This window comes from Clupea harengus, chromosome 19 (assembly GCF_900700415.2).
Source record: "Clupea harengus chromosome 19, Ch_v2.0.2, whole genome shotgun sequence".
Lineage (NCBI taxonomy): Eukaryota > Metazoa > Chordata > Actinopteri > Clupeiformes > Clupeidae > Clupea > Clupea harengus.
This window is the reverse complement of record NC_045170.1, coordinates 16177487-16194220: the sequence shown is the minus strand read 5'-3', so window position 1 is coordinate 16194220 and position 16734 is coordinate 16177487. Positions and strand designations below refer to the sequence as shown.

Below are 16734 nucleotides of genomic sequence, written 5' to 3'. Positions count from 1 at the left end.
GCACTGTACACAGCGGCAAATAATCAGAGTTGGCTGATCCAGGAAACAAATGTCCTGCTATATTCTAGTGCCCCCCCTGAATAGGACAGAACTAAGTCAGACAGGAAGCATGGTTTATTGGGCCACACTGGGCCACAATTCTGCTATTCTGCTAGTCTGCTATTACCCCTGTCCAGTGTTTGTGCTCACCTTTAAATCCAGGTGGGCTATTCTGCAGTTGTGCAGGTAGTGTAAAGCTTCTAGAATGTCCCGTAGGTAGAAGGCCACCTTCTCTTCCGTGAGGTTCCCCCAGCTCACAATGTAGTCAAGCAGACGACCCTGGTCAGACCTGGACAAACATAACCACTGTTTATAAACACTGACCTGCGTTTTGGATGCAACAGTGTCTGTGTGTGAGTGTGTCTGTGTGTGAGTGTCTAAGAGAGAGGAAGATAGAATGAGCATGTGAGAGAGACTGAGCGATTGGTAAAATCTGTCAGTCAACATAATTGAGGTTCATAGTCATGTACTTTACTATATTTATGTGTACTACTCAACATAGCCCAGGACATGACCCTGACCTGCACCAAAGTGAAAAAACTGTTTATAAACATGGATCTGGTTACTGGATTTAATAGTGGTGTGTGTGTGTGTGTGTGTGTGTGTGTGTGTGTGTGTGTGTGTGTGTGTATTCACGCATCCTGCACAACACTCACATTTCCAGGACCAGGGCGTAGCTGCTGGAGGTCTCGTAGGTGTCCAGCAGGCAGACGATATGGGGGTGCTGGAGCCTCTGCAGGATGCTCAGCTCCTGGGTCACCTGGTCACGCTTCATCAGCTTCTTGTTGACCAGCTTGACCGCCACGGTTCGCTTGGAGCCGCGCTGGTCGCACCGCTTCACTACCGCAAAGCGCCCCCTAGTGGTGAAGAACATGCCATGTGAACATTGGTACCACTTTACCAGTAAGCAAACGGGTAATATGCATCTTAAATGCATCTGTTTCAGGAAATATGCATTGTAAATACATCCGCAATCCTTTAACATAAAAATTATTAGCTTCTTGTGCCACTGGTTTTTCCTATGGGTGAAGCACATGCTTTGTGAACATTGGTACATCTTAACCCGTACGCCAACGGGTAATATGCATTGTATACATCCGCTTTTTTCACTACAGCAAAGCACCCCCTATTGGTGAAGCACATGCTTTGTGAACATTGGTACCTCTTAACCCGTACGCCAACGGGTAATATGCATTGTAAATACATCCTCTTTACACTTCAGGTTTGTAACAGTTACAATCCTATTGGCTCAAACTTCTTTTGATTTCAGTGGAGGTTGTACAGGAATGTGACCCCTTACCTGCCAAGTTCTGCTACCTCAGTGAAAGTGGACTCGTAGTTGTCCTTCCACAGGACACGCAGTCCATCACTGGACGTTCCTGTGAAACAAGAAGGGTCAGATATGCTTTTTTTTTACGTGTGCATTTAGATCAGTGCACCTAGATATTTGTGTGTGTGTGTGTGTGTGTGTGTGTGTGTGTGTGTGTGTGTGTGTGTGTGTGTGTGTGTGTGTGTGATCTGTCGTGTGTTAAGATGCACTCTCACCTAGTACCCGGAGGCTGGCTGATGAGGTCACGCTGCCTAGGTCGTTGGTGGCGACGCAGGTGTAGACACCGTCATCGTCCGCAGCAACGCCCACAATACGCAGCGTGGCCTCACCAGTGTCACTGTGTTAAGAGAAAAGAGCGGAGATGAGAAAAGTGAAAAACAAACAAACAAAATCGAAACAGAAAACAGGAAACAACATGGCATGGCTGAACTGTGTGTATACATCCTCTGCTTGACCCAACCAGCCAATCTCTGTGTTTATTGCTGCAGTGAGTGACTGGACCAGTATCTGGACTGTGTACCTGTAGGCTATGCTGAAGTGGCCGTTGTTGGTAAGTGTGTTTTGGTCTGGCCCCTTCCAGGTGACGGTGGCTTTAGGCCGGCCGCACACCTTACACCGGAGGGTCACACACTCTCCTTTGTCACAGGTGACGTCGCTCAGGGGCACTAGGAACTCCGGCGGAACTACAAGACAAGAACCGAAAATAGCCTCAGTTTATTTTCCCAATGTGGGTCTTTAAGAATTCTACTGGTATATGGTGAATCACTGAATTGGTTAGTTTGGTGAAAAAATGCTGGACAAGGGCATTAAAACTTACCATCATAGATATAGTTTGGATTTAGAAGCTGAAACACAAAAGAGACAAACAATGAATGCAATGCTTATGGATCTTTGAAACAAGCAAAGTGTTTACTGTTATGTGCATAGGAGGAAAGAAGAAAGGGGTGACGGACCTTTACAGAAACCTTCACAGCTAAGCCCTCTCTGGATTTCCTGTAGCCGTTTTCCAGCTTGCTCTCTTTCTCTCGTTTCTCTGACTTCTTGCGGATGCGGAGGGACGTGTGCCATGATGATGATTTCCTGTAGGCGGAGCAAGGACGGGCACAAGGGTCAGTACAGTAACAGGTCAGCACACTTGTGTTTAGTCAAAACATTTCATTCGGCACAGCTGACAGTTCTCCTCCACTGTAAACAAGAAATCTACACTTAGATCAATATTTCTTTCTATTTACATTACCCTGTTTAATATCACTATACCGCCACATCCGCAAGCCAAGCATACAATCTTAAATCTAAGTATGTTCAGTGTGAAATGCATAATTATTACATTATTGCCCAGTCTACGCTCTTCTTTTCTTTCTGCGCTTGGTTCAATCCAAACGTTCTACTTCCTTCTAAGTGTGCTAGATGTTACTAGTGTTCAATCCAAACATTCTGCTTCCTTCTAAGTCTGCTGGATGTGACTAATGTTTAATCCAAACATTCTGCTTCCTTCTAAATATGCTGGATGTGACTAGTGTTCAATCTAAACGTTCTACTTCCTTCTAAGTGTGCTGGATGTGACTAGTGCGTACTTGATGGTTCCATCTGTATTGTCGGGGGTGATGGTGGAGGTGTGGCCCAGCACGTGTCCGGGGATCCAGCCCTCGGCGGCGGGGCAGAGCTGGGTGGCGGCGCGGAACACCAGGAACATGTTCTGCTGGTTGCTGGCCAGGATCTGCACCACCTCGCCCTGGCTCACGCTGATCTCATCCTCTTTCAAAGCCACGTAGTCCTGCGTCACTAGCATGGTGGAGATGTTGCTGCTGCTGCTGCTTTCACTCTGCTCACACACACACACACACAGTGGTAAGTGCAACTGCTGGGGATGGAGAGTTGGTGCAAATCATCTATTCTATGTCACACGCTACCACTGTTTTTTCCGTCCCCAAACAAACACAAAATAATTCTATTATGGTTGCCTTACGAAATTCTATACATTACAAGGTCATGTTACAAGAGTTTGGATACACACAAGTCTTATCTAGTTTAGTACATCAATCTGGGGCACACACACACATCAGTCCCGCAGTAGCACCACAAACCCCCCCACAGTCTCAAGATGCAGTCTGCTGAAATCGGATGTTAGGAGAGAGGAAGTGTGGGGTCTAAGCCCCCAGAGAAGAGGACTAACGAAGGCAGGAGAGAAAGTCGACGAAGAAAAAAGGATTGATCGAGGCGGCAGAAAGAGTTACTAAAACTCTTGACAACAGGCACCTGGTCTGTCTGTTCTGGTCTACAGAGATTTAAAATCACCACTCTGGATGGATCTGGTTAAGAGCAAGTAGACAGGCAGAAGGAGATACAGTGGGCGCTCTGCGTCAGGGTCCCTCTCCACCAACAGGAAGGCAGGAAGGACAGTTATCAGAGCGAGAGTTTGAGAAGGAAGCGGTGGAGGCGGCTTGACATCTGGAGGACGATCCTCAGAGACGCGAGCGTCTCCCGTCAGGCCTCCGCTGATAAGGAGATGATGGATCACTAGACATTAGTAGCAGTCGAAAAATGGAATTCTGATTAGGTTCCGTACACACAGAGCAATGTGTCGACATGAGAGGCGTTAGTGGAAGAGAGAAAGCAGAGAGAACAGAAAATGTCCTACATCGTGTTAGTACAGTCAGTAGAGACACCGGAGAAGGCAGGCAGAAGAGGAGGCGTTTCCCTAGGGTTTTGGCCTGGTAGTAGCAAGCAATCGTTTTTTTTTTTTTTTTAGTACAGCCAGTGCCTGTCAGTGGAGGAGGCCGAACCGAAGCCTGGGGCTTGAGTAGGGCTTCTTACCCCATTGCTCTGGATGGAGTGCACGGACTGCTCGCTAGCCGAGGAGCAGGTGCTCATGCGGTCAGCGTCCTTGCTGTGGGTGGAGTGCCGGTGACTCTGGTTCTGGTTCTGGTTTTGGTTCTGCCGGCCCAGTGTGTCGCAGGCCTCCCCCGAGAAGGTGAAGGAGCCGGGCCGGCTGGCAGGAGAGGCCGGAACGGAGCTCCAGAAGGAGCCCGAGGAACTGCCGGCACCTGGTGTGGAGGCAGTCTTCTGCACCGGGCTGCAGGGTGGGAGACCCTCCTTCCCAAAGGCGGGGGAGCCCAGCTGGGGTGCCATGGGGGAGAGGGCTCCTGGCCGGGGCTTAACCATTGCTATCGGACTCGTGGCGGTGCGAGGGGCCACGGGGACCACGGGGACCACAGGGGGAGTTGGCGGCTCGACCGGGATCTCCTTGGAGCCACTGTCGGGCCGTCTGGAGCGAGGGCTGTCTTGCATCCTCGTCCGGACCTCCCGGCTGTGTTCTGGGTCAATGGCTGGGGCGGTGGAGGATGGGGATGGGAGTGTGGGGATACCCGCGGCAACGGGACGGGAGGACGTACCTGATAATTTGTCGGGCCCGTCGAGGTCGCCGGAGCCCATGGCGGGGGAGTGGTGGCGGAGGGGCTGGGGAAGGCGGGACGGTTGGGGGATCCGCGAGGGTCGGGAGCGGGAGCACGACCCGGCGGAGATACCTCCTCCCCCGCCAGCTCCACCACCACCGGAGGCCATGCCAGGCCCACTGCTGCCCCCTGCCTGGCTGCTGCTGCTGGGGCAACTAGGGCCACTCGCTCCCCCTCCGATGTGGTTCCTCTGGTACTCTATGGGAGAGGTAAGCGCTGCAGTGAGACATACACAGAATGCCAGAGAGAGAGAGAGAGAGAGAGGTGTAGGAGGTGGCAGATAAGAGATAGAGGGTCAGAGGAATGAAAGGAGGCCGTGGAGATGAGAGAGAGAGGGTGAGGTATGAAGAAGTGAAGGTACAGGAAGAGTGTGGGGAAGAGGAGGGAGAAAGAGAAAGAAACCACTGAGAATGAGACAGTGGTTTCAGTAACCAGCAGAGCAGGAATCATAGGCAGAGGTAAACAAAGGGAAAGTGAGGCTGGGTTTGAACCACAAAGGGAAATCAGTTAATAGAGTTAGCATACAGTATGAGGGATGAAATCTCGGAGTTAGTAGAGGTAAGTTAGAGATGTATTGACATGACATTTCAACAACAAAACAAAACTGTAACAATACTGAACTGATACTGATAAAAACACTTCAATTTCATTTGATTTACTTATATGGAACTGTTAACAATAACACTGTATAACGACTAAGATCAAAGCATCCAGTGAGAGCGGTGTTGTGTGGTTGGAGGCTGGTACCATTGAGGAAGTTATTAACATTAACACTGTATTACAACTAAGATCACATCGAGTGAGAGTGGTGTTGCGTGATTCGGAGGCTGGTACCATTGAGGAAGTTATTAACATTAACACTGTATTACAACTAAGATCACATCGAGTGAGAGTGGTGTTGTGTGGTCGGAGGCTGGTACCATTGAGGAAGTTATTAACATTAACACTGTATTACAACTAAGATCACATCGAGTGAGAGTGGTGTTGTGTGGTCGGAGGCTGGTACCATTGAGGAAGTTATTAACATTAACACTGTATCACAGCTAAGATAAAAGCATCGAGTGAGAGTGGTGTTGTGTGGTCGGAGGCTGGTACCATTGAGGAAGTTGCGCTGGCTCTCCAGGATCTGGGCGATCTGGAGGTTCCAGACCTGCCTGACCCCGGGGTGAGCCGAGTGCAGGATGAAGGACTCGGTGCTGCCGCCGGCCGTCCGAGAGGTCATCACGAACTTGCAGGGGTCGCCGTCCGAACAGTCCTCCAGGCCCATACAGCTCACCTACAGGGGTGGAAGACAGAACATGTATTCATTCAGTAAGACCCACTGTCTCTCTACCTCCACCACTCCCAGATAAAGTTGTACCAACTAATACATTAATTAATTAATTAACCAACAACTTGGTTCCCATCCATTTTTATGAACATTTCAAAAACAGTTTTCAAGGACACGTCATGAAATTCCCATGACCCTTCTCAACCTACACATACACACATTTCCATCCATTATTCTACAGGCTGGGCCTAATTATTGAATGAAAATTAAACATCATTTCCATTCCTTTTCTAATAGGCTAGTCAGGCTATGTCAAATTCAAGTGGAGACTGCATCATGCTGTAGAAATTCGCACAATGAAATATTATCCATGGAAGAGTAGAAAAACATAATTCATTTGTTTAGAACTCCATAACAACAAAATCAAATTTAAATCACTTTTCCAAAACATTCAATGAATTTACTGAATTTCATGACTTTTCCAGGCCTGGAAAATAGGATTTAAAAAAAATTTCCATGACTTTTCAAGGATTTCCATGACGGTGGGAACAGTGAATAACTAAGTGACCTGAGTACCTTGAGATGCTGCTTTTGGCCTGTTGTAAATGCTGACAGACAGGACTGCGTATGTGATCTGCCTGTCTGCAGTTAGGCCTGTAGCCTTACAGTAAGAGCACCTCGAACCCAGAGCCCAGATTCTGCAGTGTGACACTTGGGTCTAGTCTGTAGCCAGTGAGTGATGTGAGAGCACTGGGCTGTACCTTGATGCTGTTCTTGTAAAGGAAGCCTGGCATAGAGAAGCCTCTCTTCTTGTCCAGGGGCTCACTGAAGATGACAATCTGCTCAAAGAGGAAGACTCTCCTCTCCTTCATCCTGGATAGAAGGCCTCCGTCAGGGTCGGAGACCAGGAAGGTGTCCTGCAGGAGGAGACGGCCCTGGGCTACAATCTTCCCCTGAGAGAGAGAGAGAGAGAGAGAAATTAAGTTTCTGCAAAAGGAGAAAATTCTTACTTTGCTCCCGAAATCCACGATATTGTATTCATGTAGTATTCAGTTAAGTCAATACTTACGTCAAATCCTTGGAGTCGACCAACATTCATCATATCGTTGCATCTTTTTGGTACAATGCACATGACCTCTAATGCTTTCTGCAACACAGTCACAACAGTGATGAGGATGGCCCACACAACCACTATGGAAAACAGAAAAAAGAAATGGGGGGGAAAAAACTAAAACAAACAAAAACAAAAACACTCACCTCCAAATCCAGACAGTCTAGCAGAGCTTTTTTGGAGAACTTGAGGATATCCTGCAAGGGTGGACAAAAAAACAAAAAAAAAAACTCATTAAATACAATGTTTTATGTACACACATACATCATTGTAACAGACCAAGGTTTATTAAGCAGTGCATATTGAATATTTAGCAAGTACAGTACTGCAGTGATAATGCTGTGGATGTCTAGTTCAGACTGCATAAGGACTTACTGATAAGATGCTTTTTTACTAGAGGTGCCTACTGCATCAACACGAGACATTTTCTCTTACCTTCAGCAGGAGCTGGTACTTCATAATTCTCTGCACAGGTTTGATGAGGAGGTCTGTGATCTGTAACCTGTGACCCAAGCGCTGCTTCAGGTCCTGAGGACATTTAAAAGTCATAGGTCAAGTGTCAGTATGAGGGTTTATGTGGAGTCAGCCAATTTAAAGAGAGAGACTGACCAGGAACTCCATATTTCACAGACACAAACACAGAGAGAGGAGGAATCTGAGGGGCAGTGTACCTCGAAGTAAGTGTCGATATACTCTGAGACGATGTGCTCCGATTTGGGTTTGTTTTGGCAGTAGACAATGTACATGTGCAGTCTCCGCTCCTGCAGTGGATAAAACAGATGCCTTGGATTAGCACATACTCTAACACACGCACACGCACGCCCACTCAGGAGCCACAGAGGATCTGAAGCGCAAAATTAACCAACCAGCATCCCACTCACAGAAGCGTTGTAACACAATCTCTGTTTTGTAAGCAGTGCTTAACCTTGACATTTCAGGCATGATAGATGGACACCACCGTGTGTGAGTGTGTGTGTGTGAGTGTGTGTGAGAGTGTGTGAGTGGGTGAGTGTGAGTGTGTGTGAGTGGGTGTGTGTACACCAGGGACTAACTCACATGTTTGACAAACAGAGAGCCCAGTCGGTCAGGGTCTTCAAGGCACTTCTCCAACTCTCCCAGAAAGAAGCTGAAACACAGAAATGAAGGAAACATTTCTTTTAATATGACAATACCACCAACCAAACGCAGAGAAAGATCGTCCCTGTGGAGGTCTGTTACAGAGAGATCATTCAGGCATCAGTGTGTGTGTACTGCTGGGATTTAATCCCATGACTGTTAATTCCTACACTCTTTCTTTTGAATTGAAGGAACACAGTGGGCCACCAGCTTTACTTTTGGTAGAGTGTGTGTGTGTGTGTGTGTGTGTGTGTGAGTGTGTGTGTGTGTCATGAGTATGAGGATGATTAGAGGGAGGTAAAGTGGTGTGGCACACATACTCTTTGTGCCAGTCGAAGATCTGGTGGATGTTGCCAAAGACAATCTTGTCCTTCCCCTTCATGTCGTCAGGGACGCCGTCCTCTTTCATCCTGGCTATGTAGCCCTGCCAGGTGCACATGTTCACATGACATTAGTTATGGATGAAACACACACACACACATACACACAGACACAGACACAGACACAGACACTGACACAGACACAGACACAGACACAGACACAGACACAGACCAACTCACCTCCACAACCAAGCCCAGATCCCTCACGTAATCCCTCTCGGTCTCCACCAGCTCCAGTAAAACATAACTGCAGGGGAGAGAGAAGACACACCTCAGCTCAGAGTTCCCCCCCACAGAGTCAACAGCGAGACGTGAGGAAGAGTGGGGAGAGGAGAAGAGATCGAGACGTGTAAGAAGAGGATGACAACAACTGTGATGACAAGATGCTAACTTCAAATGAACGATGGCGAGGCAAGTATGTCTACCAATAACAGGTATGAAGGGTTGAGCAGTCAAATATGTGTGGATCAGTCATATGAGCGGATAAATGTGCTGCGCTGTGATAGTAATCACATGATGGAGGTGTGATGAAGGACAGTGGTACGTCTGAAACGGCCTAAAGTGGAAAAACAGGAGGAGGGGAATCCCGGATAGATCATAGTGAAGTCTTAGGGGAACAGAGGAGAAGGAGGCGCTGAGTCAGAGCCCAGCAGAGGGAGGAAGGGAGGAGGCGGCGGTGGCGGGGGGGGGCCAAGTGGGAGGAAAGGGTGGGCGACGTACTGGCGTTTCTTGAGGAAGCCGGTCTTGCGCTCCTCCATCTCGTCGATGGGGGAGGAGGAGGAGAGGAGCGAGTTATCGGACGGGTTGAAGGAGGGGCTGCTGCTGTCGCCCTGCTCCACTGACAGAGAGCTAGGCCTGTCCTCCAGAGCCTGAGAGAGAGAGAGAGAGAGAGGAGGGGAGAAGAGACGAGGAAAGGGGAGAGGGAGAGGGCAGAGGCAGAGAGAGAGAGAGAGAGAGAGAGAGAGAGAAAGAGACAAAGAGAGAGAGATCAAAGTCAGTGTTCCTGGTTCACACAGCAGAAGTGAGACAAATGTACTTTGATAATATGTACGTACATTACTGATTATGGATGCACTGCTGGCCTCATAGCCAAATGAAAAGGCCAAAGCACCACAGACCCCACAAACTAGCACACACATACACGGCTTCACAACAAACTGCCACCATAACATATCGGTCAGCACTGCAGAAGATTGTAAATGTGTGCGTGTCTGATTGACTCTTACCATCTTACTCTTGACCAGCTCCTCGATGGCACTGACCAGTTCAGCAGCGCTGGGGGTCTCTGAGCTGGAGGGACGCACGGACAGACGGGAGGACGTCTGAGAGAGAGAGAGAGAGAGAGAGAGAGAGAGAGAAGGAAAGGAAGACACAGGGAAGAAAGACATTCAGACGAGATGCAAACATAAAGAGATGTACATACAAACTTTGGGATCTCATTCACTTCTCTCAACTAGTTCATTATTTAGTTACGTTTATTTACCCCACAGCTACACAATAGAATTAGGTCCAGGTATGATTCCTTCATATTCTTCCATAGAATTTAACATGATTGAATGCTGGGAACATACCATCATAATTTAAGAAGATTAAGAAGAACCACAGGGACCCAACAATAATTCATCATACTACACTAAAATACTTAGTCACTCTGGGAGCTCATGTTCTATACTAAATAAAACTCAATGTGTACATTAAATTGACCCCGGTCTGTTATTGCCTTTTGAGGGGTCCTCCAGCTAAGGCCAGACTGACACAGTGCTGTCCACCACAAAGAGTAAAAGCTAGCAGAAACTCTCACCCTTGCTGTGCCTTCCAGACTTTCCAATTTAGGTCTGGCAGCGGCCTCCGGTGGCGTTAGCTTTTAGATGCCAATTAGACACCCGTGAGGGGGGGGTTATGGAGGGCGAAGCACAGAGGGAGGGGGGGTGATGGGTTGGGGGTATGGGGGTGGGGCACGTTAGAGGGTGGTTGTTGTTGGTGTGTGTGTGTGTGGTTTTGGAGGGGCGGGGTGAGTAAGATTCAGAGTCATTGTCAGGCACATGGAACCCCCCCCATTTGTTCTGTCCGAGTGCATGTCACCGACGTGGACACGTGCGTTCACGACAGGCGCCCGTATGACCATAGTCTCTCACACACACGCGCACGGATGCACGTGGACACACACACCTCCCCCCTCTCAGTGCATGTGCCCTGCTGTGCTCTGAAGCTACGCTTGAGGAACGAGTCAGGAGGCTGTCTGAGGCACCGAAGTCTAATAACAAATAAATAAATAAAAAATGGATTTTGACAAACCAGGTTTGATGATTTGGAGTTTTCTCATTTCAAAAGTACAGAAATGGAAAACAAGTAGGTTTACTACTTAAAGGTAAATGATTAAAAAAAAACTGGGTAGATGTGCTTTGATATACTTGAGTCGTTGAAAGAACTGTTCACCATCAAGGAGGATAGAAACTCAAAGATCAGAATATGTCAAGGCAATAAACTAAAAGCAGAAAAGAAAACTTGCATTTACATCTTTAGTCAAGACAACTCAAAGCAGGGGTTCTACATAAGAAAGACTAACTAAAGAGTTAAAGTAACCAAATAAGGGGCGAAGTAGAGAGAATAAGAATTCTAAAGGAGCAGGCAAAATTAAGTTGGGGTGGGGGTTGGGGTGTCTCAGGGGTGTGTGGAGGGGAGGAAGGGGGGGGTTGCTAAAAACCAGGATCTTAGGTTCTAGCATGGAATGGGGGGTGCTGAACAGAAAGGGGGGACACTCTGGATGGAGGGAGGGAGAGCAGAAGAGGGGGGAATGCGACTCAGATGGAGAGGTATGGAAACTGAGATAAAACAAAGACAGGACACAAATCAACGCTGTAATGCTTGAGTGGTTAACAAAGAGAAACAAAAAGAAGAAGAACCACGTGGGCGAACAACAGAACAACAACACAAGAGAAAAACAAAAACAATTAGTGTCACACAACCTGTACCTGTGCAGAGAAGAAAGGGGGAGGGGGGCAGAGCTGGAGAGTGTGTGCGTGCAAGCAAGAGTGTTTCTTTGTGTGTGTGTGTATGTGTGTGTATGCGTGTGAGTAAAAAAAAGAGAGCGTGTGAGAGACCTATGTTACCCAATGCACTGCACTGCCAAAAGTGCGCCTGGTTTAACAGACACCAGGGGGTGATTAGAGTGAAGTCTGTTTGAGGCATTTGCTGTGGAGCAATACTCTACTAATTCAATGGCATGTTTAAATGCAGCAACGGCACAAAACTGCCCCCTAGTGGTGGGTTTTGGTGAATACCTTTGGTGGAAGTGAAGCGTGTAGAGATTTCAGTTTTCAGGTCCCAGCAGATTTGGCTACAGAATGATCAAACAGTCTAAATTCAGATTCGATAATGGCTGAATGTTTCGTTCGTTTCGGACCGATCTCAGCACACTCCGCGTCGCACGGGCTTCGGGCAATGCAGTGCATGGCATAAAAGACCAGTCACATGGGCACATTTCATACAAGGTGCACAAAAAAAAAAAAAAAAAAAAACGATGAGAAATTCACCCAACAAAAAGCAAGAGATCATTCAAATCAAAGAGGGGATGTACCAGAGCGGTGCAAACTGACCCAAAAGAGGAGCTAAGGGGGAAGAGGAGTCTGTGTAGAAACTCATTCCTCTGGGTGGGAGATGGGGGTTTGAGCATGAGAGAACATAAAAGGGTTTGGGGATGAAACTAGAGCACCTACTTGGCTAAACTACTTCCTATAGGGGGCAGGAGCCGAAGGCAATGTTCATGAACATGGTGAAATACGCGAGTTAACAACGGGCAATTTGGCCTATTTAAGGAAATAAGGAAATGGTCCGACCATATGTCTGAATGACTCCAAACAAGTGTGACAACAGGCATTTCAAAATTAACAGAAAAAATATATAGTGTCTTGTTAAAGGCCAACCTTTTATCAAAGATTCTTTTTTCCACGTCCTTTGAATTCAACCAGTTCCCAATCGTCCCTTAAATACCCCTCGACACTCCACCCGCCCAGGTGAGCACCTACCCCAACCAACCCCTCCCAGCACACTGCCCACCCGTGATCACCCGACTTTTGCCCCTGACCCCCCTGAGGCTGGTCCCCTGCATGCCCTGGCTCACCTTGTCGTCCTGGGAGTCAGGCTGCAGGAGGCTGTGCTGCTGGATGGCCATGGGTGGGGGCAGGGGCACCGAGTCGGCCCCCTCCTCGCCCTCCTCCTCCCCGCAGCTCTGCATGCCCGACGAGGAGGACTTGGAGAGCGTGCCACTGCTCAGGCCCTCGTTACGCACCCTCTGCAAGGAACGGGGAGAGAGAGGAGAGAGAGACAGGTTAGGGTGTTTACAGAATTGCAGCACACACAGACAGACAGAAAGTTAGAAGGTTTTGCAAACACACACACGCAACGCTGTGAGGAAGAGATGCAAGGAACTAGCAAACACAGAAAAGGCACTAACTGAAACACAAACACACATTCAATCCAACAAACAGATGGTGATAAAACAATATAGAGACAATAACATTGAATAATAACATCCAATCTCACACAGTGGGCCCTAATTTCATAGATGGGCAGCGAGCAAAGCAGCGAGCCATGTCTGGCGCACATGAACTAAAGCCAATTCTCTACTTGTGAATTGGCAATATCATTTTGCTAATTCAACACCATGCGCAAGACCTAAGTGCTAACATAGGTGGGTCAGTGCACCACTCCCATACGGCACACCTTAGCTTTAGTTCATGAGCAACGGACTTCGCTTGTTCCTCCTTACCCCTTAATGAAATTAGGGCCTAGTGACACAACACACTAGCCACTCCTCTTCTCCATCCTCTCACCCCCCTTCACTCCAACACCGCCACCCCTTTCTCCACACGGCCCCTTCCTCTTCCTCCCCTACCTCCCATCTCACCCGGCACCCACACGGCCCTCCTCTTCCTCCCCTACCTCCCATCTCACCTCCTCGATGGTCTCGTCCTGCGGCGTGGCGGCGCTGTCGTCCGAGTCCTTCTGCGAGCCGGTGTCGGCGCTTTTGCGCACGTCGCGGTTCTTCTTGTGCTTGTGCGCCAGCTTCTTGACGTGGCCGTCGGCCTTGCCGCTGCTCAGCCGCCGCACCGGGCTGGTCAGCCACTTGCGCAGCGTGTTGCCGGGCCGCTTGGGACCCGGCGAGCTCTGCGAGCCCATGCCGTGGCCCGGCTGCAGCGTGTGCGATGAGCCCGGCAGCAGCGAGTCGTTACTGCACACCGACAGCGTGTCTGAGGGAGCGAGCGAGCGCGCGCGAGAGAGAGAGAGAGAGAAGCGAAGGAGGAGTACAAAGACAGAGAGATCAGTGGACGGTATAGAGTACAACTTGAACTATATCTTCACTTGAGATGTACCATTAAACCTAGGGCTATGGTAAAACAGAAGACCAAATTGTGTGAAACACAAAAAGATGACTTCTATCTATCTATCTATAGCATTCCTAAATCTAAAGACCATCAGAAAAAGCATTGCTATACCATTCCCAACCCCCACCGTCATTCACTGTGAATGGCCTTTTTTTTGTATACTTGTGCACATAGCCACCCATGTAGACTCAGATATGTAACTACACTACCAGCAGCTATCTCAGTGCTTACACCTGTGATATATATATATATATATATTCTTACATGTACAGGCATACATTACATCCATCTAGTGCCCACGCATCGCCCACTCTTGTGCCTGAGAATGCCCTCCCTCCCTCTTATCCTCTGGCCTAGACCTAGTACAGGTACCCACCTTTGTGGTTGAAGATGCCCTCCATCTCCATGCTGCTGCGGGAGTGGGCGATGCAGAGGGTGCTGCAGGGCACCAGGCCCTCCTGGGCCGGCGAGCGGTCGGTGGTGCGCACCAGGCACCAGTCGGGCTTGTCGTGCAGCCGCTCCAGCACCTCCACCGTCTGGCCCCGCCGCACCGTCAGCTCGTTGCTGTTGCCCGCCAGGAAGTCGTGGATGACCACCGTCAGTTCGCAGCCACCGGACAGCTGTGTGTGTGGGAGAGGAGGAGGAGGAAGAGGAGGAGGAGGAGGAGAGAGTGAGGACAGATAGGAAAGGAGTGGAGGGAGAAGGAGAAGGAGAGGGAAAGAAAATTATGCGAGGGGGAGAAGAATTGGAGACCGATGTAGTGGGAGACAGAGGTGGGGAGAGAGAATGAAAGCAGAGAAGGTCAATGAACAAGAAAAGAGGAAAGAGAGAAAGAGAAGTAAAGAATAATAGAACAAGAGGGGGAAAATGGGAGTGGGGAAAAGGATGGAGAAAGAGAACAATGTCATTAGTGGGAAGTTCACACAGCACACGATAGATGGATGAGGAGGAGGAGGACGGAGACAGAGAGAGAAAAGGGATGGGTGATAAAGAGGAGAGGCATATCAGCAATAAGCTCATTACAGTCTCACCAACTCCACTTTCGCTAACCTAGAGCGTCTCCCAATCTCACTGGAAGTGTCACACCAGCAAAAATCTCCTTCCTGGCTTCTCTGGCATTAGAGCAGAAATAAATCCCTACAGTTAGTGCTGACTTCTACCTTTTTTCAAAACACCCACAGCACCTGCTAGCAACTGCAGCTAAACCGCTTGACTGGAAATCACACTCCTCTTCCTCCCTCTACAACTACGAGTGATACTCCTAATAGTAGTTATTATCTGAGGAGTCCTACTCCTGCTCCTACCACCACTTCCTACTCCTACTGACTACACTGAGGAGTTGAGGACTTGCTACTACAACTGCTGGAACAACTGAAGCTATCATAGCTACTTCTAGCATTTCTCTGCAGAGCTCAGGAGTTGGGTGGCTGAAGTGGGGTCTCTGCCTCACCTTGTCGCTGTCCAGGGTGTTCTGGGAGGTGCGTGAGGCCAGGGAGATGGTGTCCGGCTGGCTGCTGCCGTCACCCTGGCTGTCCAGGTCTTCTCCGTCTCTGTGCCAGATTCAAAGATAAAAGGTTGGACGTCAGTAAGTGATCCTGTTTGTGGCGCTTACTCAGAAGTATGTATCAAGTTTACAATATATCCTATCAGACAGCTGGGATGGTTGTCAAAAATATCTTAACACATTCAACATTTATAAAGACAAGACGCTTTTTCTATTATACCGAGTTTGCGTTTAGGTAATACAGACTGGACCATGAGCCTCAGTCTCAAACTACAAAATGTCATCTAGGAGTAAAATCAGCTTAACTAGGACAAGACAAAACACAGAGAACATGCTAGAACTGCTACCATCTGAACATAAACATTCATAACCTCGGCACTTGCAGTTCCTCACAAAATGCGACACAGGCACAACAACAGCACCAAGAAACATCCAAATGTGATTTGGACGGACTTAACAGGACTACAAAGAGAAGTAGGGATGAAAGTGGGCTTCACTGACTTTGGCGTGTATCTACGGCCCTTGTGTTTGGCCGTGGAGGGTTTGGGGATGTGGATGGGCTCCTTGAGCGCCCCCTTCAGGTGCACCGTGCGCTCCTGGATCACCTCGCGGATGTGCTTGATCCAGTCCTGCTTGTTCTCGATGCTGGAGGCCTGTGTGTGTGTGTGAGTGTGTGTGTGAGAGAGAGAGAGAGAGAGAGAGAGAAAGAGAAAGGAAGGGGTGTGTGTTTGTATAGACATGAAGAGGTTTTTGTGCATGTTAGAGTATGAATGTCGATGTGTGTGTGTGTGTGTGTGAATATTAGGGGGAGGGGCAGAAAGAGAGAGACAGAAAAACATGGTTAAGTAAGAGTGGTCATTCTGATGCTGTTTATTTGAATGTGACGAGTGTCTAAGGGGTGAGCTCTGAGGGTCTGTACTCACCAGGCCTCCATGTTTGCATCCCTGACTTGGCTTAATTTCAAATATAGAATAGAGAATTTTACTATTTCAGTCGGGGTATGTGCAGGACACTTAAAATGGGACACGTGGCTGAACTGACAGACAGGAAACACTGATAGTTTGAGGCTGACTGGCTGGACCGGAGTTGGTTCTGAACAATGTATTGCAATGGATGGATTCTCAAAGCAAACAATCAACTTGACGATG

The 16734-nt window shown here is 48.5% G+C and overlaps 1 protein-coding gene across 3 annotated transcripts in view; it reads right to left on the bottom strand.

Annotated features, from left to right (window-relative positions):
- The window catches only part of trioa (trio Rho guanine nucleotide exchange factor a), a 105431-nt gene that overhangs the window by 3369 nt on the left and 85328 nt on the right, over positions 1 to 16734 (bottom strand). For all 3 annotated transcript variants that reach the window (XM_031586749.2, XM_031586750.2, XM_031586751.2), the window contains 25 exons: positions 16088 to 16239; positions 15533 to 15632; positions 14459 to 14702; positions 13652 to 13947; positions 12819 to 12989; positions 9925 to 10020; positions 9419 to 9567; positions 8879 to 8945; positions 8639 to 8742; positions 8259 to 8328; positions 7874 to 7963; positions 7638 to 7730; positions 7349 to 7399; positions 7161 to 7238; positions 6853 to 7044; positions 5917 to 6097; positions 4184 to 5037; positions 2944 to 3191; positions 2323 to 2449; positions 2187 to 2214; positions 1890 to 2052; positions 1585 to 1706; positions 1340 to 1418; positions 696 to 896; positions 190 to 328 (listed from right to left, as the gene is read on the bottom strand). In XM_031586749.2, coding sequence (XP_031442609.1) covers positions 190 to 328; positions 696 to 896; positions 1340 to 1418; positions 1585 to 1706; positions 1890 to 2052; positions 2187 to 2214; positions 2323 to 2449; positions 2944 to 3191; positions 4184 to 5037; positions 5917 to 6097; positions 6853 to 7044; positions 7161 to 7238; positions 7349 to 7399; positions 7638 to 7730; positions 7874 to 7963; positions 8259 to 8328; positions 8639 to 8742; positions 8879 to 8945; positions 9419 to 9567; positions 9925 to 10020; positions 12819 to 12989; positions 13652 to 13947; positions 14459 to 14702; positions 15533 to 15632; positions 16088 to 16239 — 4095 coding nt within the window. The remainder of the gene's footprint in view (positions 1 to 189; positions 329 to 695; positions 897 to 1339; positions 1419 to 1584; positions 1707 to 1889; positions 2053 to 2186; positions 2215 to 2322; positions 2450 to 2943; positions 3192 to 4183; positions 5038 to 5916; positions 6098 to 6852; positions 7045 to 7160; positions 7239 to 7348; positions 7400 to 7637; positions 7731 to 7873; positions 7964 to 8258; positions 8329 to 8638; positions 8743 to 8878; positions 8946 to 9418; positions 9568 to 9924; positions 10021 to 12818; positions 12990 to 13651; positions 13948 to 14458; positions 14703 to 15532; positions 15633 to 16087; positions 16240 to 16734) is intronic.